General features: G+C 39.0%; 3 protein-coding genes and 2 non-coding genes across 5 annotated transcripts; 3 read left to right on the top strand and 2 right to left on the bottom strand.

Annotated features, from left to right (window-relative positions):
* The first annotated feature begins 860 nt into the window (after positions 1-860).
* On the top strand, positions 861-3573 carry LOC128741573 (glycine--tRNA ligase). The gene is made up of 4 exons (XM_053837494.1): positions 861-1307; positions 1369-3049; positions 3107-3294; positions 3360-3573. Exons 1-4 carry the CDS (start codon positions 987-989, stop codon positions 3468-3470), a joined length of 2301 nt encoding a protein of 766 aa, XP_053693469.1. The 5' UTR covers positions 861-986; the 3' UTR covers positions 3471-3573.
* Positions 3574-3778: 205 nt separating this feature from the next.
* On the bottom strand, positions 3779-3850 carry Trnae-cuc (transfer RNA glutamic acid (anticodon CUC)). Its single transcript has one exon. It is a non-coding gene; the product is annotated as a tRNA-Glu (tRNA).
* A 3575-nt stretch (positions 3851-7425) lies between these two features.
* On the bottom strand, positions 7426-7535 carry LOC128744847 (U6 spliceosomal RNA). The gene has a single exon (XR_008412469.1). It is a non-coding gene; the product is annotated as a U6 spliceosomal RNA (small nuclear RNA).
* A 3487-nt stretch (positions 7536-11022) lies between these two features.
* On the top strand, positions 11023-12514 carry LOC128743141 (short-chain specific acyl-CoA dehydrogenase, mitochondrial-like). Its single transcript, XM_053839666.1, has 2 exons — positions 11023-11169; positions 11239-12514. Exons 1-2 carry the CDS (start codon positions 11142-11144, stop codon positions 12420-12422), a joined length of 1212 nt encoding a protein of 403 aa, XP_053695641.1. The 5' UTR covers positions 11023-11141; the 3' UTR covers positions 12423-12514.
* A 1035-nt stretch (positions 12515-13549) lies between these two features.
* Positions 13550-15743, top strand: LOC128741932 (probable ATP-dependent RNA helicase pitchoune). The gene is made up of 5 exons (XM_053838057.1): positions 13550-13723; positions 13799-13903; positions 13967-14623; positions 14689-14990; positions 15048-15743. The coding sequence occupies exons 1-5, from the start codon at positions 13657-13659 to the stop codon at positions 15696-15698; spliced, it is 1782 nt and encodes a 593-aa protein (XP_053694032.1). The 5' UTR covers positions 13550-13656; the 3' UTR covers positions 15699-15743.
* Positions 15744-16102: the final 359 nt, after the last annotated feature.

Raw genomic sequence — 16102 nt, forward strand, 5'->3', positions numbered from 1 at the left:
TTGTGAATTCCTGATGGGAAATCGGCAACGAGTGGCCTAAGATCAAGTTAAATGGAAACGATTTCTTGAAACAGCACAAGACACCCGTTTGATGATGATGACGACGACGACGAGTACAATTTTTACTTGCATTGCTTTTATAAGCATCTAACCACTCAGATAGCTTCGAGATGCGATGCAAGCCTACAAGCCAGTCGTCGTATGTTCGGCAAGACGATGCTGCTAGATACAGTCAGTAGGATTGTCAGCCCCGTAACCGTCCTGTACTCTAACTAACGACTATGAAGTCTGTCCCAAAAGAAGGGTTAAGTCTTAGAAACCTAGAAAGACGTTTAAGCCGAATGCGTTGCTTCTTTTGCTTTTATAAGATTCAATTTAATTTGAATATTCTGACGATATGAAATGACACATATAATCAAAAACATTGCGTATGAAGTAATTACTTAAGTCAAATTTTCCATTACTTCGTATCTTCATAAAATTTGAGGTAAAGAAATTTGTTTAATTGCAAACAGCCGTAAATACTTTAATACGTAATATAATCCAACTGATATTCATGTTGGCATCAATACCTCCAGTCACTTCACTTGTTAAACTGTACATTTAAAAAAATCCATAAAAGAGTTATTGGATAAATTGGAATGATAACACAGTTTTTCCTTCCGATTGGTGAATTAATTCGAGTTTGTAAAACGCAATTTTGTTTCGAAAATTGCGCCATCTATGCGTCAACTCACGTTTACGCAATTTTGTATTTCGCTCAGTTCGCCTTCGCCTGTTTCTTGCGCGTCTTGCGCAGAATGTCACCCCAAAAAGAACGACGGCAAAAAACAATCAGACACGTTACAGAACTGTCAAATTATTGTGCAAGTTCGTTGAGGAAAAGTGAATGTGCTGACGTGAAAATTTTACAACATATTCTATCCCGGTGATCGTTAGTTTTTCCCAATTTTAAAACAACTATCAGTGCGTTCGCCAGTTATTAAATGCACCATTCCATTTCGGTTGTTTTAAATAGAGTAATTCTGTACCAATCTGGAAAGGTTGCACTAAAAAAGCAGTGTTCAAACTTCTGTACTTCAGCAGGAAAGTTTCGTCATCTTTTAGTGGTAAATCAATACTATCTTTCGTCAGCCAGTGCAGTGTTTAGTCAGCAGAGCGCAGTCAGTAAAAGCAAACCACTTGTCTGGGGCTCGAATAAAAAGCACCGTGACTTTAAACTAAAACAGCAACTGCTGGAAAGCATGACCATGGATCCGAAGATAGAGGAAATTCTAGCTCCGCTGCGACAGGCCGTTAAAGAGCAGGTAAGATGTCAATCCAGCATTTCGTGGTTAACGTTAGTGTAATTTAATTTTCTGTCATTAGGGTGATTTGGTACGAAAGCTTAAGGCCGAGGGCAGTCCGGAAATCGATGTCAAAAAAGCCGTCAATGAGCTGAAGGCACGGAAAAAGGTTTTGGAGGAGAAAGAGCTCAGCTTGGCGCCAGCCGTTGCTACTTTCGATCGTGCTCGTATGGAAGATTTGTTGAAGCGGAGGTTCTTCTATGATCAGAGTTTTGCTATTTACGGTGGAATCACCGGTCAGTACGATTTTGGACCGATGGGTTGCGCGTTGAAGTCAAACATGATTAACGCTTGGCGGCAGTTCTTTGTGCTGGAAGAGCAAATGCTTGAGGTGGACTGTTCGATCTTAACGCCTGAGCCCGTTTTGAAGGCATCTGGACACGTAGATCGGTTTGCGGATTTAATGGTGAAAGACGTAAAGAATGGGGAATGTTTCCGTTTGGATCATTTGATAAAGAATCATTTGGAGAAAATATCGGCAGCTAAGGATGCTACCCAGGAACTGAAAGACGAATGTGAGGACATCGTCATTAAGTTGGACGGTATGAACAAAGAGGAAATGGGTGCGATTTTGAAAAAGTTCGGTATGAAGAGTCCGATTACTGGAAACGAGCTAACGGAACCGATTGAATTCAATCTCATGTTCGGAACTCAGATTGGTCCTACGGGCTTGGTTAAAGGATTCCTACGGCCTGAAACAGCTCAGGGCATCTTTGTCAACTTCAAACGTTTGCTGGAATTTAATCAAGGTAAGCTGCCGTTTGCGGCAGCCCAGATTGGAAACTCGTTCCGTAATGAAATCTCGCCCCGATCCGGTTTGATTCGAGTTCGCGAATTTACCATGTGTGAGATCGAACATTTCTGCGATCCACAACTGAAGGATCATCCTAAATTCGATAATGTAAAGGATATCGTCATGACACTGTATTCGGCTTGCAATCAAATGGACGGAAAAAGCGCTCAGCAGATAACGATTGGAAAAGCTGTGGCAAGCGGTCTGGTTGCAAATCAAACGCTGGGTTATTTTATGGCTCGAATTCAACAATTCATGCTTAAGGTTGGTATCCTTCCGGATCGGTTACGCTTCCGGCAGCACATGGGCAACGAAATGGCTCATTATGCTTGTGACTGTTGGGACGCGGAGTGCTTAACCAGTTACGGATGGATCGAGTGCGTTGGTTGTGCCGATCGGTCGGCATACGATTTGACGCAGCATACGAACGCAACCGGAGTCAAGTTAGTAGCGGAGAAGAAACTTCCGGCCCCAAAAACTATTGAAGTAACCGAGGTTGTGCCAAACAAACCGGCGATTGGAAAAGCATTTAAAAAAGAAGCGAAATCCATTACCGAAGCACTGGCGAAGCTAAGCCTTTCGGACGTGGAGGCTATTGGGCAGAGTTTAGCCGACTCTGGAAAGCATAGCCTGAGCGTGAATGGCTCGGAGGTTGTGCTCGACGCCGCAATGATTGCTGTCAAAACTAGCTCTAAAACCGTTCACGTAGAAGAAATTACGCCCAGTGTTATTGAACCATCGTTCGGTATCGGTCGCATTATGTACTCCCTGTTGGAGCACAGCTTCCGAATGCGTGAAGGAGACGAGCAGCGGAGCTACTTTTCACTGCCTCCAGTGGTTGCACCGCTGAAATGTTCCGTACTACCGCTTAGTAACAACGCCGAGTTTGCGCCGTTCGTCAAGCAAATTTGTAAGTTTTTGTTGCCTTCTTATTGGCAACATAATTTAATTTGATTTATGTTTTTAGCGTCTGCTCTCACAAGCGTGGACGTTTCCCATAAGGTGGACGACTCTAGTGGTTCGATTGGCCGTCGTTATGCTCGTACTGATGAAATCGCCATCCCGTACGGTATTACGGTTGATTTCGATACATTGAACGAACCGCATAGTGTAACACTGCGTGAACGTGATTCAATGAAGCAAGTTCGAATTGAGGTAACATCCATAATTACTGTCATGTTTTAAAGGCAGAAGATTAATCTAGGTGTTTTTCTACATAGCTTTCAGAGGTGGCTGAAGTAGTCCGCGGATTGTCAACCGGTAAGCTCTCTTGGACTGCAGTTGAAAATAAATATCCGAAGTTTGAGCAGCAGGAAGCAAGCTCTAAATAAAATATAATGGAAATGAAATATTAGCTAGATCGTAAGTGAAAAAACTACTATTGCTAATCCATTGCATTTCTCAGTCTTTACATTTTGTTTAAATTATCTTGAATGAATAAAAGTTATGCTTTCGCTAAATAGAATGTGTTCGTGTCAGATGTTAGAATTATTGAAATGGCAGTTTATAGTGCAAATAATAGCTTCAGTGTTCAAGTCGTAATTAATATTCAATGGTTTATAATAAAAAATAAACAAGTTGCACTACCTAGAAGAAAGTGAATAACGTTATATTTGTCAAAAAAAAATCGAAAAAAAGCTTCCCATACCGGGAATCGAACCCGGGCCTTCCGGGTGAGAGCCGGATATCCTAACCACTAGACAATATGGGACATACGAAGTTGCGCAAAAACAGAATAATATAAAACCACCTGCAAAGGTTAAATATTCTACCTGTAGAGTGCGGGTAAAAATAATTCATACAGTCTCATATAGGTATGTAACGTCTCTGAACTTTACGACATTGAAATTTTATTCCAATTTATCAAAAATGCAAATAATAAAATTAAGTTGAACAGTAAACGCATAAACTTCTGTTCGGATTATCCAAATTTACAATACATTTTTAAACGAAAGCCGTTTTGATTATGTAATTATCAGTGGTGCTCTGTTGTTAAAAGGTTTTAGCACGTTTTAGCACAAAACCAACCATTTAATGAAAGGAAATCTTTACATACTGAACATGTTAACGAATATAACCATGTTATTACCGAAAATAACTCATAAATCATTAAAAAACATTATTTTTGCACTCTATCCATGACACTGAGTTAGTTTAATTCTTCGGTGAACTTCTGTGTGGAATTCGGGTAGTTTCGAATGTTCAGTAAAAATTATTATTTTGAACGAATAGCACAAAGAACAAACTACCAAGCGAGATATGTCAAAACGAAAACTCAAAGCATTTAAAAAAAATTATGTGTGCAGCAAGAATTCCCCTGATTGACCATTAACAGGGTAATAGGGTATTTTGCTGCTTCGTCGTAATTGCCTATTTCCGTCCTATCCAACACAAATTATTAAAAATATCAGCATTTTTATGACACACAATGCAAAACTAGATATTCCTTAATATTTTACTTGTTGTCTATCATACGCGATCAATCAAAAGTACCTGAAATCTATTTAAATGCTTTTTATCATTAAAGAAGTCCTACCAGCCAAATTTCCTACGTTTTTTCGTGCGACAATGAAGAAAATGTCGACTAATCGTTTCAATTTCCGTCATTCGTAAATGAAAACGTCGTTATTCTGCAGCCAGGAAAACTTGCCTGACCTGCAGAAATTTTGCAGAATAACATTTGTCATGCCGTCCTACACAAATTCATGCGCGTTAGCTTCGTAAACATTGTTGTGATTTTTAGTTCGGACGATGAAAAATTTTGATGGACGGATTTTAAAACGGTACGACGAATTTAAGAAATAAAATCAGTTGCGTAATTTCAATAATATGCTTTAATAATCGCTTTTCAGTGATTTCAAAGTTCACGGATCGGAAGGTGTGTTTTAGTCAAATCAGCACAAGAACTTTTGGAGTATTCATTAAATCCATCCAACAAATGATGAAAATTAGAATGGCTTTACTTACTACGACGGGAATTAGAAATAAACCCGACTAGATAAAATGAAAATAGAAATACACTGAAGTCGCTTTTTACGTAGTTTTTTTACGCGAATTTCGGAATTCACGCGGTTTTTACGCGAATTTCGGAATTTACGCGGTTTTTTAACGCGATTTTCGGAATTTACGCGGATGTGTTCAAAACGTCTATTTTCGCGTAGTGTTGAAATCCACAAAGTTTTTTTACGCGAAATTAGTTTTTTTACGCGAAATTTTGTTTTTTTACGTGAATTTTGAAATTTACGCGGTTTTTTTTGCGTGAATTCCGGGATTTACGCGGTTTTTTTCACACGAATTTCGGAATTTACGCGGTTTTGATTTACGCGGGACGTATCCTTCGTGTAAAAAGCGACTTGAGTGTACAATAAATTAGACACTCCGTAATATCAGCGATCGGTGGTTTCGGAACTCAGAATTGGTCGTTTTACTCCTTAGTTTCCAAGTAATTACCCTAGTTTTAGATTTTGGGGACCTAAAGCTCAAAGATACTGTTATAAACCATGCATTGGATGCATGCAGAAGAGATGTCACCGAACTGTTTCATGTTCGAAACATGAAATTTTCGAAACGGTTTGCATCCTTCATATACAAAGGTGTTTACCTTTGTTGGCCCATATAGCCGTGCTGGCGGCCGGCCAAATGGAATTGAATAAAATAAACGTTATTGTTGCAGAAGAAGCATCGGCTGAGGAATGGGCTGATATGCATGACTAAAAGGTTGACCAACAAACAAGCGTTTTCAAACGTGAATAGACACATTCCAGCGTTACGGTACATTATCCCTACTATGCAGATCGGTTCCTGTTTCATGAAATCCCTGGCATTCTAGTGGAAAAAGAAGTACTCTTTTGACAACTATTTTACAAGGTATTTGCCAAAAAATTGGTAAAACCGAAGGTGATTCACAGGGTGACAATGGGTGCTAATTGTGTCCCGTAACGCTGGAATGTGTCAATAATTTTAGAGATTTATTTTCTTAAAAAATGTCGGTAGCTGGTAGTTGTAGGGACCTAAACCGCCATTTTCACACTATGGTTAGATTATGATACTATTTCGTACTTGTCGCGCTTTTCGTTCTTTTCTTTCGGGAGCAAATTGCAAGTGCGACTTACGTCGGCTAATATATCCAACAGACTGAATTTCCTTTCGTTTCGCTCCGATTCAAATATCTCTCATTCTCTCAACGATCAATCGATCGCCTTTGCGATGTCGCTTTCGCTTTGTCTCAGTCTGACTCAGGGCGCATACATTCGAACCGTGCTGTCGACCTAATTTCAGATTTCGAGTAGTCTAATTGTACACTCTAATTTGTGGTTATCCATATTGCACTTTATTATACCGACTTTTTACCAATCCATGTCATATCTGCTACATTATCCCCCTTCTCTACTCTGCGGACACGGGTTGCAACTTGTGACAAAATAAATTGAGTTATCATCAATCGACTAATCGAAAGGCACTATTGGGACCACAAATATGACAATTGGGTGGGCACTCGCCAACCTAGCTATACTTTACTTTACTTCAAATGTATGTGAAATTTGCCAGTTTATTACACACACACGGAGAGAAAAAGCTCCAGTTTGTTTCAAACAAAATGATTGTTGCTGTAAGCCTCAATAAAATATTTTTATAACAACCTGAAAATATTGTTGTTTCAAAACGAGATTCTGTTTGAATCTAGAAAATAATAGTTTTGAATTAAAAGTAAAGTATTTTCAAATTTGAAGTTAAGATTGTTATAACAATGAATATTTTCATTTCAATCATATATTTCAGTTTGAAACAAAACGAAATTTTTGTTTGTGCGTAAAACAACCATAAATGTGGTTGAAACTACATTTTTATTCTCCGTGCATATATTACACCCGTTTTTATGATGATAAACATGGCAACTTGATTACCCCTTTGCGTAAGATACAAATATAAGAGCAACTAAAGTAGTAAATAAATCAATATGACCTCGTATTGAATATCTATGCATAAGTGAATCACCACATTTTTACTAATATATTGAGTTTCTCTCTTTCTGTTAGTTCAAACTTCATTTTTAAAACAAACAATTTTAAGAAATCAGCAACACGGCCTCTAACGACAGCCCAATGTAACTAGCAACACAGATTCAATACGTTCTTATCATGACTTCATGCGACGACTACCTGTATCGAGACTGGACACACTGTCAGATATGTCTAACAGGCCTAGTACCCTTAGTACCTTCGCCTTCCATGGAAGATGGTGGTATTAGTTTATATACATGCTATTACTCTGACATCTACAATATTGTTTGAATAATCACGCTTCGCGATTTTGCGTATCATCCTTGCGCAGGGGCCATGCTAATCTTCTCCTCTGTATCGTTCCAATTTTAGTATATGTCCAGCCGAAGCTAGGACAAATTGTCATGTTGGAAAGCATCATACATCAACAGCCTACGCCAAAAATCTTTATATATTTATTGAGCTTGCTAAGTCCAGTGCAAAAGGCAATAAAAACATCGTTTTTCACCGTACCGTCTGATTTTTTTTACCGGGGTATAATTGGGCGAAACGTGCATAATCTACCAAAAGTAGCTACAAATCGCGCGTCGGTGCGTAAGGTAAATATCAGCAATCTTAATGGGTTTGTTCCCTGGGTAACTGGTAGTATTATCCTTTTATGTGTATAAGGGAACCTGCTTTACCCAATCTTGAATTCTGTATTCTTCGCTTTATGTGCATCATTACAATTAGACCATTTTAGGAACTGACAACATTGCTGATATCGATGTTACCCTCCCGTGTGGTACCTTGTGTTATGTCAAGTACCAACACAACACTGGGAAAGCGCAGCATCAACATCAGCAAGCTCCAAATCTACTGTCACGTAAAATGCGCTATTGAAAAACATTCCGAATACGAGCGATACTGCCCCGCCGCATGCACTAACCTATTGTCAAGAAACCGCCATAGCAATGGGCGATATGCTCATTTTCAAAGTGCACACAAAATGTCATGCTCAACCTCACCACTCTCCCAAACACGACCGCTACGAACCGTGTGCCATGTACATGCAATATTCGACACAAAATTCACATCAAAACTCGTGAGCACAACTACTCTACTGTCTCATGACAACTCCAAAGGGTAAACCGCGCAGCCTCATCCTCATGCTCTGCATTAATCATCCAAAATTTAACTCACCAGTAGATTCTACCACTTCCGGCTGCTAAAGTAAATAAGACACTTTCGAAACTCAACCTTGTTGTCCAAATCGGTGCGGCATTTTGAGCAAATCCAATGCTCGAAAATCTTGCTATAAATCTATCACCGTAGTTCAGATTTACTGAAGTAGAGCACAAATGCCATACTCCATGCCATTATTTTTATGAGTTAAATCACTGAATGAAATTTCACTTAATGAATTGCATCCAAGGGACTGGCAACCCAATCCTTACTTTATGTGTTTGACAGTAGCCAACATCTACTACCGGCGTGGGTATTATTTGCACAAATCTGGCTAAGATTTGAAAATAATACCCGTCTGCCAGCATACTGGCTTTGCAGAGTGAAATGAACAGAACGTATAACAGTGTCATGCTCTCTCATTTACGCAAATGGTTAGATGGTGATTCAATAAACATGGCTGCCTAGCAGTACCGTGATTGCATCGCATTTTGTTTTTTTTTCTTTCATCCAATCAACATGAACACATATCAACAAACACTTCAATAGTTATTTGTCCAAATTTCACGATTATTGCTGTAAAAATATAAATTTATAAATCACTAAACGTCCTCTTTTGCCCATTACCTAACTTAGTTTTTATGTTTTTTGCATTACTCTCAGGCATTGCCTGCACATCATTTCTTTCACTCTATACCATATCTTTTTTTTGTCTCGATAAATGTCGTTTATTTTTGTTCATATTTTTTTTTTTTGCTGACACCAACGAATTTTGGTACCATCTCTACACAAACTTTTTTCCGTCTAAACGGCTTGTTTTCTACCAGTTCTTTTCTTTTTTTTTTCTTTTTTCCATATGTATCAAAGAATTATTTTTTTTTACTATTTTTGCACAAACTTTTTTTATCAGCCGAATGCCATCTCTTTTTTTGCTTATTTGCTTTCATTTTTTTTTTACTGAATGCCATCTTTGCACATACATTTTCCTATCTGAAGCCGTTTTTGCTTACACGTTTTTTTTTTCTCTGAATGACATATATTTTTTGCTTAATCGTTTTTTTTTTCACTGACTGCCCTAATTTTTTTTTGCCTGCTCATTCATTTTGTTTGTCTCCATTTTTTTTTAACTAAGTCCAATGAATTTTTTTTTGCCGCCATATTTTATTTTGCCCACTTCACAGTTCCAGCTCATTCCTTATACGTACGGTCGTATGAATTACCGTACTTCGCACACTCTATAGGTTGACATATCTCCTGTCACGTAAAATGCATTACATTTTTTTTTTAGATTTGCCTATTATTGCTGCTTATTATTTTTAAATCCTAGGTTTCATCATTGGTTTTAACTTACCGAGGTGGAATCCTACCAACTGTGCCATTGTCGCGCTTTTCGTTCTTTTCTTTCGGGAGCAAATTGCAAGTGCGACTTACGTCGGCTAATATATCCAACAGACTGAATTTCCTTTCGTTTCGCTCCGATTCAAATATCTCTCATTCTCTCAACGATCAATCGATCGCCTTTGCGATGTCGCTTTCGCTTTGTCTCAGTCTGACTCAGGGCGCATACATTCGAACCGTGCTGTCGACCTAATTTCAGATTTCGAGTAGTCTAATTGTACACTCTAATTTGTGGTTATCCATATTGCACTTTATTATACCGACTTTTTACCAATCCATGTCATATCTGCTACAGTACTGAGTTCTGAACTAGTAAGTGATACGTATGTCGATTATTCAGAAAAACAAGGACCGAGTGACACGCAAGTTCAGAGCAAAACTCAAATGAAGATCAAGTTTTACGATTGACTTGCTAAGGTGATCCTGTGGTACTCCACTATTATCAAACTGGTTCATCTCTACTAGGATGCTTACTTTATGTGCTTGGGTCAAAAAATTTTGATCTTTGGTTCGGTTTGAACTAAAATTCAAGTGCTGTACAAAATTTTTGTTTTAAATTTTTAAGAATATGGGAAAATAAACACTGGTTTCTTCTCTTTTGTTTAGTTATTGAAGGTTTGATGTCATTATTTTTTTGTAGCCCCCCCCCCTTCTACAATATATTGAGACCAATTTTTTTTATAATATATGTAAATATAAGCCAACTGGTAAATCCTGAAAAAAACAACATTATTTTTGCACTCTATCGACGACACTGAGTTTGTTTTCTTCTTTTTCGTTATCTTCCAAGCAATAAGTGCGCCGAAGATACCGAAACGATTTAATGCAAAATAGCACTTTTATGAGCGATATCGTACTTTGGATGGTACAATTTTACTTGCAATTGGCAATACTATAATAATTATTAAAACAATGTAACTAAAACTTTCATTTTTTTAAATATTTTTTCTTAAAATAAGCACATCACTATTTTGAAAATTCGTGCTTATGTAGCGCAATTCGTTGGGCTGTCTGTTTGTCGATAATGTAGACTCGATACTCCGATTATATGAAAGGCTATAAAAATATTGCCTACGCACATATTAACCGAATGACAAAAATTAGAACTTCAAACCACAACGCGCATTATTCGCAAATACAGTTTAGTATACTAATTATGCTATGTTTAATTACTATGTAGCAATATATGTTATTATAAGACATAATATGTATTACGATAACAACAATGCTATCGTTTTACGTACTATTTTCACAGTCCCAATCAAAACCAAACAAAAGAAAGCAAGGTGTACTGTTATAAAATGTTATCAGTTGATAGTGGCTGAGAGGTGAGAGGTATATTTGCCTAATTTCCATATGCCCTGCTTAGCTTATTTTCCGCTAGTCATTTAACATGATCAATTGACAACGACATTTGCTATCACCTATCGTACTATAAGGATGCTTCGCAAAATTCTCCCCGCAATTGGTAAGTTAATTCAAGTTCAAATCACTTAAGTTTGTTCCGTGCCGTTCATTTTGGTGATTACAATTTCAGCCTCCTCAACGCATTTGACTAGATGTTTTAGCATTTGCCCACTGCCCGCACATTTACAAGAGCTCCAAAGGACTTGTCGAAACTTTGCGGATCGAGAGCTTGTACCGATTGCTACGGAACTCGATCGTGATTCACGCTTTCCTGCAGAGCAGATTGCGAAGTTGGCGGATTTGGGACTCATGCGAGTCACTGTTGACCCTGAATATGCAGGCTCAGGATTGAATATGCTAGCACTCTCGCTGGTGGTAGAGGAACTGTCCCGGGGCTGTGGAAGCACCGGTTCGATAGTTTCGATACACAACTGTCTGTTCGCAAATCTGCTCAATCGAGCAGGTACTGAAGCACAAAAACAACATTTTTTCGGCAAATATTCGAACAGTTCGATAGGTGTATTTGCGCTTAGTGAAGCGGATGCTGGTTCCGACGTAGCAGCCTTAAATACGAAAGCCCACTCGGATGATGATCATTGGGTTTTGAATGGCACAAAAGCGTGGGTTACGTCTGCAGTAGAGGCACAATGTGGCATCATTTTTGCCACCGTAGATACCGATTTAAAGTACAAAGGGATCACTGCCTTTTTGCTTGACTTTGATAAGGTAACCGGATTAACGGTGGGCCCCAAGGAAGATAAACTTGGCATTCGAGCAACATCCACATGTAGTTTATATTTGAATGATGTTCGTGTTCCTAGATCAAACATTCTTGGAACGGTTGGGGGTGGTTTTCGATTGGCAATGGAGCAGTTAGATCGTGCTCGCATAGGAATCGCTTCGCAAGCGCTTGGAATAGCGCAGGCGGCACTGGAGGCGGCTGTTTGCTACGCCGATCAAAGAATTGCCTTTGGACAATCACTGCTAAAACTATCATCCGTTCAAAGCAGGATTGCCGAAATGGCGCTTCGTATCGAAAATGCCAGGCTGCTCGTTCGAAAAGCAGCTACCGACATTGACCGGGATCAACGTGCAACTAAATCTTGTTCGATGGCCAAATGGTATGCAGGTGAAACGGCCACTTTCGCAGCGCACAACTGCCAGCAAATCATGGGTGGGATGGGCTACGTTAAAACCATGCCGGCCGAACGTTTCTATCGTGATGCAAGGATAACGGAAATCTACGGGGGTGTAACCGATGTACAAAAAACCATCGTTGCGGAACAGGTGATAAAGCAAATAAAAGGGTGTTAGAAAATGCTTAAAGCGTGGCTGATGCAAAATGTGTCTTTAAGACGTAACTACTATTTAATAGGTGATGGATAAATAAATTTAAAATGCTTTGTAACCATGAAAATCGTTTAAATTTATTTCAATCATTTAAATTAGAACTGCATTATCGACTTTACCGTCTATAAATAGATGCGATTGATTCGACATTTCGAGTACTGCACTGAAGAAAATCAACAGCTTTTAAATTCTTAAAGTATTTAAAGTAATTAATATCCATTATGTATATAATGCTTGAGGCTAACCCAGATATTTTTTTGATTCTAACTGACTTTTTAGTTGATCATTAAGGTTTGTTATTTCGAATAATTGCTAGTTTCTATCAAAGAAAAAATTGTAGAATCAAAAATAAGTACTTTTGTGTTTATAAACTATCTAGTAGAAGCCAAAGGAGTATGAATTCAGTTTAAACAATATTTTTTTGATTCAAAAATATGATACAAGTTGAACTCAACAACAGGGGATTGTTGTTTCAAACTATCACCGTTTTTCTGCGTGTATGGTTACTTGGGTAGCATTTTAATAGCCCGCTATTTCGTCTTTTTAGCATTATGTGCGCTCTACAGAAGTATATAAAGAAAAATAAGCTTTTAATCATAGTTCTGTATGCTTATACATACAATGTTGTCAAAGGACTAGTGTTCAGTGCTTCCCAAATAACCAGTAAACCTACATATCAGACTAAGTAGAAAACAAGGTCAATTGACAATTGTGTTGACTGCTTACTGGTTACTTGGGAAGTGAATTGAATGGGCGAAACAAATAACTAGTAAAAGTAAATGATTTTTTTCATTTGAGATTCCACTAAGACGCTTCAAGATAACTTTTGATTATTCGATGTAATGAATTTTATGATTAGTTTATTCATTTAGGATAAATATTTGTAAGTAGGTACGCCACATCCGACAGGTAGAATACGGCAGTGTATATTAATAAAAATGCTTAGATTTTTTTCCGTGTAAACTGTACAGTTACCGATAGGTATAGATTGGACAGGTTCAAAACCAGAGGGCTATCACAATTCAACCGCAGTTTTGCAGTCGCAGCTGTCAAATCGATTTCATTTATTTTTCTTTTCAAACGAACTCGAAGTGCTTCTCGCACATGTGTTTTGCTTCACGTTGGTGTTTTTCCGTAAATTTTTCAGAAAAGAACTTATATTTTACGTGTTAGTACTGAGCTATTCTGCTGTTCAAAAATGGGGAAGAAAAATAAGTCAAAAAACAAACAGGAAAAGGAACAAACACCCAGCCAAAACGGTAAAGGTAAGCATAGGGTCCAATAGGATGTTAAAACGTGTTTATGTCGGAATTCTAACTTTTTTCAAAACTTGGTTCCAGCTTCGGTAGATGATTTGGAGCAAAATTATGAGCTTGAATCGACCGACCCAAAATTAGCAAAAAAGAAAAAGAAGCGAGCGAATGACGAGCCACAACCCGGAGCTTGTAAATATACAGATTCTAATGAGGTTTGAATCTAATCAAATTGATAATTTCATAATTTTGTAGTTGTGAAGAAGCCAAAATACAGCGACGATGAGAGTGCTGAACCCAGCGCGGAAGAAAATGGCACAGAAGAATTGCCCGCTATAGCAGAGGGCAGTTCGTACGAAATTCTGCTCGGTAATCAAGAGTTCGAATCACTCAAGGGCAAAGTTTCGGACAATACACTGAAGGCGATCACCGAGATGGGTTTCAGCAAAATGACGGAAATCCAAGCGAAAGCAATTCCTCCACTGTTGGAGGGTCGTGATTTGATTGGTTCGGCCAAAACGGGAAGCGGCAAAACGTTGGCCTTTCTTATTCCGGTTGTTGAGCTGATCTATAAGTTGCAGTTCAAGCCACGGAACGGAACCGGGGTGATAATCATTTCGCCTACCAGAGAACTAGCTATGCAGATTTTTGGTGTGCTGAAGGAATTGATGGCACACCATCACCACACGTATGGGTTGTTGATGGGTGGTGCTAGCCGGCATACGGAGAACGAGAAGCTTGCCAAGGGTTTGAATATTATTGTTGCCACGCCTGGGCGGTTGCTGGATCACTTGAAGGGAACGCCCAACTTTTTGTTTAAGAACTTGCAGTGCTTGGTTATCGATGAGTGCGATCGGATACTGGAGATTGGGTTTGAGGAGGATATGAAACAGATTATTAGTATTCTGCCCAGTAAGTACTTAATTAATTACAATGTTAGGTCTGAAATTAAGGGTTGATTGTACTTTTCTTTTCAGAAAAACGACAAACAATGCTCTTTTCGGCGACACAAACTGCCCGAACAGAGGAGTTGGGGAAGTTGGCATTGAAATCCGAACCCATCTATGTGGGTGTGGATGACAACAAAGAGGAGGCCACAGTTAGTGGATTAGAACAGGGCTATATTGTGTGCCCTTCGGAGAAGCGACTGCTGGTGTTGTTCACTTTTCTGAAAAAGAATCGCAAGAAGAAGGTTATGGTTTTCTTTTCTTCTTGCCTGTCCGTGAAGTTTCATCATGAACTTTTCAATTATATCGATCTGCCGGTCAATTCGATCCATGTTAGTAAAACCAAATCTCCAGAAGTACTGTAAACTAATGCATAATTTATTTTTCAGGGAAAACAAAAGCAAGCGAAACGCACATCGGTTTTCTTCCAGTTCTGCAATGCCGAATCGGGAGTATTACTCTGTACGGACGTGGCTGCCCGTGGTTTAGACATTCCTGCCGTCGATTGGATTGTGCAGTATGATCCACCGAACGACACCAAGGAGTACATTCATCGGGTTGGTCGTACGGCACGTGGTGAGAACCTTTGCGGGCATGCATTGCTTATTCTGCGCCCAGAAGAAGTCGGGTTTTTGAAGTACCTTAAGCAAGCGAAGGTTCCACTGAATGAGTTCGAATTCTCCTGGAGCAAAATAGCCGATATTCAATTGCAGTTGGAGCATCTGCTGTCGAAAAATTACTTCCTGAACCAGTCGGGCAAGCTGGCATTCAAGTCGTATGTGCGAGCGTACGAGGGCCATCACATGAAGGATGTGTTCAATGTGGGCAATTTGGACCTGCTGCAGGTCGCGCGAAATTTTGGCTTCACTCAGCCTCCGTACGTGGACTTTGGCAAGTCTTATAAGATTCAAAACTCGGAACGAAGACCGGGTAATCGAGGACTGGGACACTTTAAAACGCTGAACAAGGACAAAAAGGGCGAGATGAAGTTTAAGCATATTAAAAACCGCAAAGAGCTTAAAAAGGTTAATTATGAATAGGAAGTTTTAAGCTTTTTTCTTATTAGTAAGAAATACAGATTGTCTGAATAACCTTTTGTTTAATGTTGAATAGTAATTAGTGAACACTCGTTAGCTGGGCGACAGGCGGGGATACTGACCACTATACTATCGAGGATTATTAAGGCTATTAAGGAGTAGAACGTGCTGCTCAAGCCACAAGTACTGATACTGAAGCTGAGTGAAACATTAGACCCATTGCTGCGTTAAGGATCGTGACGGTTGCGAACCTTGGTCGCAATGGTTCAGCCTCCTACAAGGAAAAAACCATAGCATTTATGATTTCAGGGGAACCAAAATAACATTAATTATGAACCATTCTATACCAACAATGAGAGTACTGTACTCTGGCCTACCCCAAACCAAACCCTTGCATCTGATAACAG

Source organism: Sabethes cyaneus, chromosome 3 (assembly GCF_943734655.1).
Source record: "Sabethes cyaneus chromosome 3, idSabCyanKW18_F2, whole genome shotgun sequence".
Taxonomy (NCBI): domain Eukaryota; kingdom Metazoa; phylum Arthropoda; class Insecta; order Diptera; family Culicidae; genus Sabethes; species Sabethes cyaneus.